The 8,480-nt window shown below is 48.6% G+C and overlaps 1 protein-coding gene across 1 annotated transcript in view; it reads right to left on the bottom strand.

Moving 5' to 3' along the window:
* Nucleotides 1-8,267, bottom strand: part of LOC103065114 (myosin-7) — a 28,784-nt gene extending 20,517 nt beyond the window's left edge. The window contains exons 1-10 of the mRNA XM_088142224.1: nt 8,246-8,267; nt 6,012-6,069; nt 5,372-5,574; nt 4,282-4,425; nt 3,098-3,254; nt 2,638-2,665; nt 1,167-1,281; nt 553-645; nt 399-462; nt 165-263 (exon numbers count right to left, since the gene is read on the bottom strand). Of these exons, the coding sequence (XP_087998350.1) occupies nt 165-263; nt 399-462; nt 553-645; nt 1,167-1,281; nt 2,638-2,665; nt 3,098-3,254; nt 4,282-4,425; nt 5,372-5,566 (895 nt within the window). The 5' untranslated portion in view covers nt 5,567-5,574; nt 6,012-6,069; nt 8,246-8,267. The remainder of the gene's footprint in view (nt 1-164; nt 264-398; nt 463-552; nt 646-1,166; nt 1,282-2,637; nt 2,666-3,097; nt 3,255-4,281; nt 4,426-5,371; nt 5,575-6,011; nt 6,070-8,245) is intronic.
* Nucleotides 8,268-8,480: the final 213 nt, after the last annotated feature.

The raw sequence follows: 8,480 nt of genomic DNA on the forward strand, positions 1-8,480 counted from the left end.
ATAAACTCATCAGAACTGTAAGAGGTCAAGAGGTCAAGAGGGAAGAGCTGCAGTTTATCTGAACCAGTTTGGACAAGTTCGTATGAACCTCAGAAGCAATGCCACAAAATCTCTGGCTGGTCAGAATGAAGCTTCTTTGGAATAATTCATCGAGAATAACTCACCCAACAGCTCTGGCTTCTTATTGGACAAGATCTGGTAATAGATGTGATAATTTCTCTCAGATTTCAGCTGGAAGATGACCCTCGACTTTTCAAGGAGGTCTAAGAAATGCATTGAAAAGAAGAGGGAAAAGGAGAGAATGACAAAGAGACCGGGATGTTGAACAAGTGGGAAAGAAACAGTCCAAAAGAATGATCAGATGCAAGATGTGAGAATTCTGCAAATCTAGCACTCACAGGTTTCTATGTCTGCTGATGCCAGCTTGCCTGTTGCCCCAAAGTGGATCCGGATGAATTTACCCTGAAGAAGAGAGGAGAAATGAAGCAGATGGAGAACGGGTAGACATGTCACCTCAGATAGGCCACACATTCCCCCTTCATCAACACTTACAAATCGAGAGGAGTTGTCATTCCGTACAGTCTTGGCGTTGCCAAAAGCTTCCAGAGCAGGGTTGGCTTGGATGATTTGATCTTCCAGAGTCCCCTGTGGGTGGGTAGAAATATTAGAGCAGGATTCCCTGGTAGTCTGGGGGCATGTGGTCATTAGGAGGAGAAAGATGATTCCGGATAAGAAAACGAATGGGCGATAAATGGCCGAAAGAGAAAATTGGAGCAGTGACCTTCGCTTCTTCAGTAGAGCAACTCCGCTCCCCTCGAGAAGGTCCTTGTGAAGCTTGAAGAGTCCAACAACCGAGCCGTGTTTCATGGGACTGGTGGAACATAGCCTTCCCACTGTGGTGGCCTCTGGATATTTTGGACTATGACTCCCAACCCTCTTATTACTGGCCCAGCTGGCTAGGGCTGGTAGAAGCAGCACCAGGTTAAAGAAAGCTGGTGTAATGTGTAGCCCGGCTTTGGACACATAACTGTACAGCAGTGTTTTTCAAACTTGGCAGCTTTAAGAAGTGTGGACTTCAACTCAGTTGGCTGGGGAATTCTGGGAGTTGAAGTCCACACTTCTTAAAGCTGCCAAGTTTGGAAAATACTGCTATACACGATACTTACCTTCCCTGTTGCAGCTGCCTGGTCTTTCTTGCTACGGTCCCCAATAGCAGCAATTACCGCAAAGTACTGAATGACCCTCTTGGTATTCACAGTTTTCCCAGCACCAGATTCTCCGCTGCAGGTAGAAAAACAAGACTGCCTTAATGTCCTCACTTTTGCTCTCTTCCCATCTGTCTTTTTGTAGAGGCACTCATAGATGGTCCCCAGAATCAGACCCGCGTTTTGTTCTTTTAATATTATATGATGAATCTCTATCTTGGGGGGGGGGAATTCTGAAAAATATGGAAGGCCACAGCCCTGGAACTGTGCCCATTTCACGGAGCAGCTTTTATATGGGTATAAATAAGCAAAATAGAAATCTCAGAATGGATTTTTGAATGGTTGGCCAAATATTTGTACATTGGGACACATATACATTTAGTCAGCCCGGGTGATATCAGAAGCTAGGTCAGATCTGGTTTGTACATGGATAGGAGACCACCAGAGGATCCCAGATCTGTAGATGAGACTGGGAAATTAAAAAAAAAAATTAGGAAGGGCCACTTTCATACTATTCCCAAGAAAACTTCACGAACGTGCCCATGAAATTATCAGGCGCTGAACGTGACTTGAAGGAGACTTTGCCTTTATCATATATGTATAGACTCAGACACACACAAGTTTTGAGTATACAAATATAGATTGCAGCCTTTTGGGTTCCAGATCAAACTTGCTTGAGATACTGTCCAGCCCAGCACCTAATGGTTGCTCTAGAAAGGGACATGCATACCCCCTCCCTCCAGTCCCTTAGCTGTCTTCCAGGGTCATTCTCATCTGCGCAGCATGAGAACCCATTTTTTTCACAACAGGCTCTTCCTGCACCCACCAGATCTCTGAGCTGGCTCCTGATTCAGTGACCTGAATCAGGCTGAACAGCAGCTGACTAGCACTGGTGATGGATAGACTGTGAGTGAAGCAGGAGCGAGCAAGACATCTCTTTCTCTGCTGTTTAGTTGCTTTTGAACATGGGTTTAGTGCTGTTCTGGAAGAGCACTAAACCCATGTCCAAAAGGTTATCAGCTGACAACAGGGTTCCCTTAGAATGTACCCTCACAAAGCACTTGCAGAAGATCTGAGTGAGTTTTAATAAGTTTGTTTATTTATTTATTTATGCAATTTCCATCTCAATCCAAGTGACTCTGGGTGGTGAAGAATTTCAGTAAGTAAAACCCATCCCTGTCTTCCACGTGTCCTTAATAGTAAATAACCCAGCACCATTTTCCAGCATAGCTTCTGCAAAAGGATAGGGATCCCCAGTGGGAAAACACATTTGATGCCTGTATAGCTTTCTGACAGGTCAAGCACTGATGGAGAGCGCTTTAATTTGACCGTGAGAAGGAGCCCCCCCAAGCCAAAGTGGAAGTCAAGCTCCATGGGATGGTCAGCCAAGTAAAGAGTATTGTGAAAGGTCAAGGCAGGGAATGGGACTTACGTGATAAGAATGGACTGGTTCTCCCGATCTAGAGAAGAGAAAAAATTATTAGAAAAGAAAGTGAGAAACATGAAAGCAAGGGGGGGAGGGAAAGGAGGAAGAGAAGGAGAAGATAGACGAGGAGGACGAGGAGGAAGAGAAGTAGGAGAAGAAGGCGAAGAAGATAGACAAGGAGAACAGGAGGAAGAAAAGGAGAAGATGGGTAAGGAGGAAGAGGAGGAAGAGAAGAAGAAGAAGATAGACAAGGAGAAGAGGAATAGAAGGAGAAGGACGAAGAGGAGGAAGAGAAGAAGGAGAAGGAGGACGAGGAGGAAGGAGAAGGAGAAGGAGAAGATACACAAGGAGGAAGAGGAGGAAGGGAAAAGGAGAAGGACCATTTGACTTCCTTAAATCTTCAACATCTTTTCTTCTCTCATGACATCCAACTTCCCTCCCCTCTGGCTCCCTCTTCCTCCTTTACCTGTCAACATGTACTGATAGGCATTGTCAGAGATGGAGAAAATGTGAGGAGGAGCTTCACTGCGCTTCTTCCCTCGATAAGCAGCAACCACTTCAGCGTTGTAGACGGGCAACCACTTGTAGGGGTTTACCGTCACACAGAACAGCCCCGAATAGGTCTAGAGAAGAGAGGGAAGAGAGCTGAAGTTCTGAGTGTCCTCCTGCTCTGTGGAAGAACCTCCAGCCTTAACGTCACAAAATGTGGGGAGAGGACAATTTATTTCTTCATCTAATAAAGAAATACCCAACTTTTCTCTAGAAGCTTAAGGCAACCTACATAGCCCTTCTCCAACACTTCTGTGAGGTAGGCTGGGTGGAGAGGTGGTGACTAGCTCAAAGTCACCCAAGAGTCTCCATAGCTAAGAGTGGAGGTGAAGTTAAGATTCCTCTGCTCCTGATTCAACACCTTAACTGCTACGTCATACTGGAGGTTGCCCCCAGTTGGCAAACTGGGGATTCTCCCAAGTCCAAGAGCCTTTCCCCACAGCATTTCAACCACAATGCAAGCCTCTCTGGCCCACCCTGTCCCTCCAACGTTACCTTCATCTCATCCCCAGCTCAAGAGTGAGATGGCCTGAAATCAACCTTTGCTGTAATGATGTCTGAAACTGTAATGGTGACCATTACACCATTTCCAAGGACAGCCTTACGGGGTGCAACATCTCTTAGACCAGTGTTTTCCAAACTTGGCCACTATAAGATGTGTGGACTTCAACTCCCAGAATTCCTCAGCCAGCAGTTGAAGTCCACACATCTTAAAGTGGCTAAGTTTGAAAATCCCTGTCTTAGACTTTGTCACCCCCGACCTGTGGGGGAATCAGGGGACCGTCAGGAACTGGGGGGAGAAGCAATAGTAGCAGGAGGGGGATCAGCAACCGAGACCACAAATTTCATGCCAGTATTCCTTTCCCCCACTTCAAGGAGAGGTGGAGAGCGCTTTGATTCATCTGTGATGAAAGGCACCAAATAGTTAACAGTGCTCCACAGGGAGATTTGCAATGTGCATGATAAATGTTTATTATCCCTGCAATTGGGATGGCCTCCAAGCACTCAACCCCACCTATGCTTTGCTCCTCACCCCTGGTTCCTGGTGGGTACAAGAAGAACTATTCGGGAGAGCCACCCTTCCCCGTCCCTCCAGCTTACATAGATCATCCAGGAGGCGTAGCGCTCCTTCAGGTTGTAGAGCACGGCCGGTTCGTGCAGAAAGGTGAGCATGGCCATGTCCTCGATCTTGTCGAACTTGGGCGGATTCTGCTGCATAATCTGATCTTCTTTCACTGTCACCGTCTGCCGATGAAAAGAAGTTGGATCTTGGTGTCAGACAGGCCTCACTACGAGGACGGGGTTCCCTTCCCTCAATCCTATCCTGACTCCTGACACTACCCTGTGAGTTCAACGCCTGCCTTAGGCACGAAGCCAGTGGGGTGATCTCGGGCCAGTCACTCTTTCTCAGCCCTAGGAAGCAGGCAATGGCAAGCTACTTCTGAAATCTTGCCAAGAAAACCTCAGGGACTAGTCCAGGCAGTTGCCAGGAGTCAACACTGACTTGAAAGTGCACACAGACACACAAACCATGACCCTTAAGGGGTAGCTCTTGACCTACCGGAAGATTTATCACTGTCAGCCCAACAAGGTAGACCAGATTAAGATATCAATCCCATGTAAGTCAGTACTACTTTTATTGCATTATAGTAACAGTCTTGCAAGTCTGAATGTGCTTCCCCCTCCCTCCCTCTACTATCATGGGAATTAGGGAGGGGCTGATCTGAGACGTTTTCTCACGTTGCTTCATTGGCCTGGGCTCAACCCCCTCTTATCTAACCATTGCTTTGGTCTTCCCCTCTTCCAGGCCATTCCCTCTTCCCTCTACTATCATTCCTTGTAGGAGCCATTCCAAGGGCTTCCCATTCCAAAGGCACTGGGGACAGCAAGGAGACACTGGGGAGATTATATGAGGCAGAGGGTATTTTAGGGTCTCTAGCCTTCCCCAGTTGGTACAGTCCAGGCAGCTTGGACTTTAAGTCCCATCTCCCCAGCCAGCACTATGGACACCCAGCTTTACAGCACACCTGGATGAAAGACTCCAAGCGTTTAGGAAGGTTAGGGTTAGGATCCACCTCCTTCAGATCTGGAGGATCACTTGAGGGGAGAAAGCCCAGAGCAGCTTCCCTCCAAGTTCTGACTTGCGAGGATTATGCCTGACGCAGAAAGAAACCTAGCAGGACGAGCTTACCTTGCCATGTTCCGTTTCCGCGGTGATTTTACCACCTTCTTTGGAAATGATCTTGGCCTTGACAAACTCCTCCTTGTCATCCGGCACAAACACGTCCTTTTTCATGTCGAAAGGCCGGTTCTGGGCTTCAATCCTGAGCTTCTCAGTCATGCGCAGGAAAGGGGCGGCGGGCCCAAACTCAGCCATCTCAGCCATGGTGGGAGCTGGAGCAAAGCAAGAATAACATAAAGAGCAGGCCGAGGCTCTCGTGGGGGCACGTGGAACCCCGGGTGGGATTCAAACTTGCAGCTTTGGGCAACATTTTGTGCACCAGCTGAGCACTTACAGAAAGAGGTGCTCGCCCTGCCAATATGCAGTGTGTCATTCATAAGGCATCCACCAGAGGGCAGCCTGGCCTAAGCCATCTCCCCAAAGTTTTGAATGGCGCTGCTGCCCCTAGTGTGCGACACGGGAACGACACCTTGCTTAAGCCCTCTACTTCCAATGCAAATAGTCTGCCCCCTTCTGGATGCTAGCAGAATTGCACTCTTTAGAAACCCACTTCAGGGCTGCACCCAGAACGGGCTGCGACTGGAGTGCGGATAGACATACTTGGAATAAATTGCCTTTTAGGTCAAAAACAGCTGGTTACGGTCATTACCCTTTGCTTTTAATAGGGTTCCACAGGAGAAGAACTGGGGACACCTCAGGCCGGATTCCTGTTGGGAAAAAGGGGGGCGTCAGTACAAAATACACCCCGATCCTTCCCCCAGCCACAGAGGTATCGTTTCTGCCATTATGATTCCAATATATTTTAAGGAGAAAAAAATATAGGGGCGAGGGAAGCTGTAATATATCGATTTTTATTATATGTATTAAAGATCAGGGTCTATGGGATATTTCCATAAAACACAGTTCTTTCCCGTAGGAACTTCCAGTCCAGATTTGACACCGCAACACAGGGCTAAACACAGAAAAGTTGGGCTATTCTTTCGGTCCAACACGCTGAGAATGACAGCCATTGTTCCCAGTGCGTTGAGGATTACAACAACCCTATTTCTCAGCCGGTATCTCAGAGCAATGGGAGTTGTAGTTCCAGCTATTTGGAAGAGATCAGCTATGGGGAGCAAAAGAATCAGAAGGGGTCTGGGCGCACCTTTTCTGACAAACCGATTTTTTTTGGGTGCCCATAGACCAACCGGGCTGTCCTCCTACAATGCCTACAGTTACGGGGCCAGTAGGGGAGACTGGGTGGAGCGGAAAAAAAACCTTTCATTGGATCAGAGATGGGAAAGACGGAGAAGAGAAGATCACGGGCGATACCAATTTCTTACCTTGATGGCCCACTCTTAATTAATGCCCAGGGCTTAGCTCAGGTTACAGTCTTCCTACACGCATCGATTCTGCTTGCAAGGATCTTCCACAAGAGCCCAACAGAAATGAAAGCGGGAAAGCACCGGCAAGAGTTTTGCCCAGGGGCACGGATGGGACTCTCTCTGTGTTTCCACTCGGATCTCCTGATCTCTCGCTCAGGCTGGCTTGTGCCCAATTCTACCATCTGCTTGGGAGGAATTCCTTCCTTTGTGGTGCACTTATTATTTTTTCAGCTGAACCAGAGTTTTGGTCCATTTTGGTCTTTCCTAACAAATGGCTTTCCAGATCTTTAAATTACAGTTTTCAGCATCCCTAACAGGCAGGTTAATGACGGGAGGGAGGGAGGGAGGGAGGGAGGGAAGGAAGGAAGGAAGGAAGGAAGGAAGGAAGGAAGGAAGGAAGGAAGGAAGGAAGGAAGGAAGGAAGGAAGGAAGGAAGGAAGGAGAATGAGGAAAGAAGGAGGGAAGGAAGGAAGGAAAAGGAAGGAAGGAAGGGAGGGAGGGAGGGAAGGAAGGAAGGAAGGAAGGAAGGAAGGAAGGAAGGAAGGAAGGAAGGAAGGAAGGAAGGAAGGGCATGTCAAAGACAGAAGGAAGGGAAAAAAGAAAGAGAGAGAGAGAGAGAGAGAGAGAGAGAGAGAGAGAGAAAGAAAGAAAGAAAGAAAGAAAGAAAGAAAGAAAGAAAGAAAGAAAGAGAGGGAGGGAGGGAGGGAGGGAGGGAGGGAGGGAGGGAGGGAAGGAAGGAAGGAAGGAAGGAAGGAAGGAAGGAAGGAAGGAAGGAAGGAAGGAAGGAAGGAAGGAAGGACATTTTTGAACTAAAAGTTAGCCTTGGATTTGAAAATATAGAATATTCCTGGCAAAAAGTGAGATTGTTTTCAAGACCAGAAGAAGAAACGTCTTCCCTCTTTTACAAGATGTGCAGTGCTAACTCATCCTTTTCCTGCTTGGCACCTCCAAGCGAATTGGACTACAGCCCCCATTATATCCAGGTGGGGGAAAGGTTCAGCTGGATGTACGAATGATGCCGCCACCAGGGTCGCACTGCCTCTAGATGGCAATCCCACAAGCACCAGCACGTGCCAGGGAAGCTCAGGGGACGTGGGTTACTATCAGCTCACTCCTTACAGATACCTCCTTCCCCACGGAAATTCAGGATGTAGTGTAGACATCTCATTGGCCACCACCTGCAGCCTGGCCTTCAAGAAATGCATCGCATTCCCACAACCCCAGTAAGACACGTGTTTATCATTTGCAAATGCCAGGCGGAGGACCAGCCTTTCTTTCACGTGCAAGACATTCGGAACAGCCCCGAGCACCCGACAGGCTCGGCGCACACGCCTGCCGACATCCATAGACGTTCCGCTTCCTTGCACTTCGAACAGGATTCCCCGTCACTGTCCCCCGCTGTTCCACCAGAAACTTCACCCCCTCCCCGAAGCATGCCTTTCATATGGGGAGTTCCCCAGCCCTCGCCCACAACCTTGGACCTCCGTCTTGGCGCCGGAGGGCTGCAATGGGGCCTTACCTGAGACCAGCACAGATGGGGGGGTTCTAAGCAGGGTGCCTAGCCGGGACCCTTGTTATAAATCCCCGCTCCCCCCGCCCCCTCCCCCTGGCCAGCCTCATATGGACAGGCAGACCCAGTCCTCCCCGCCCCCCCCGCCAGCCTGGCCCCGAACAATTGGAACTTGTCGTCATTGTTGTGGTATGAAGAATAAGAACAGGTTCAGGGAGAGGGAGGGGGAAGGGGGACATCAAAA

The sequence above is a fragment of the Python bivittatus genome, unplaced genomic scaffold, assembly GCF_059951505.1.
Source record: "Python bivittatus isolate LINGU-HERP-01145 unplaced genomic scaffold, Pbiv_v1 ctg000370_np1212, whole genome shotgun sequence".
NCBI classification, from domain to species: Eukaryota; Metazoa; Chordata; class Lepidosauria; order Squamata; family Pythonidae; genus Python; species Python bivittatus.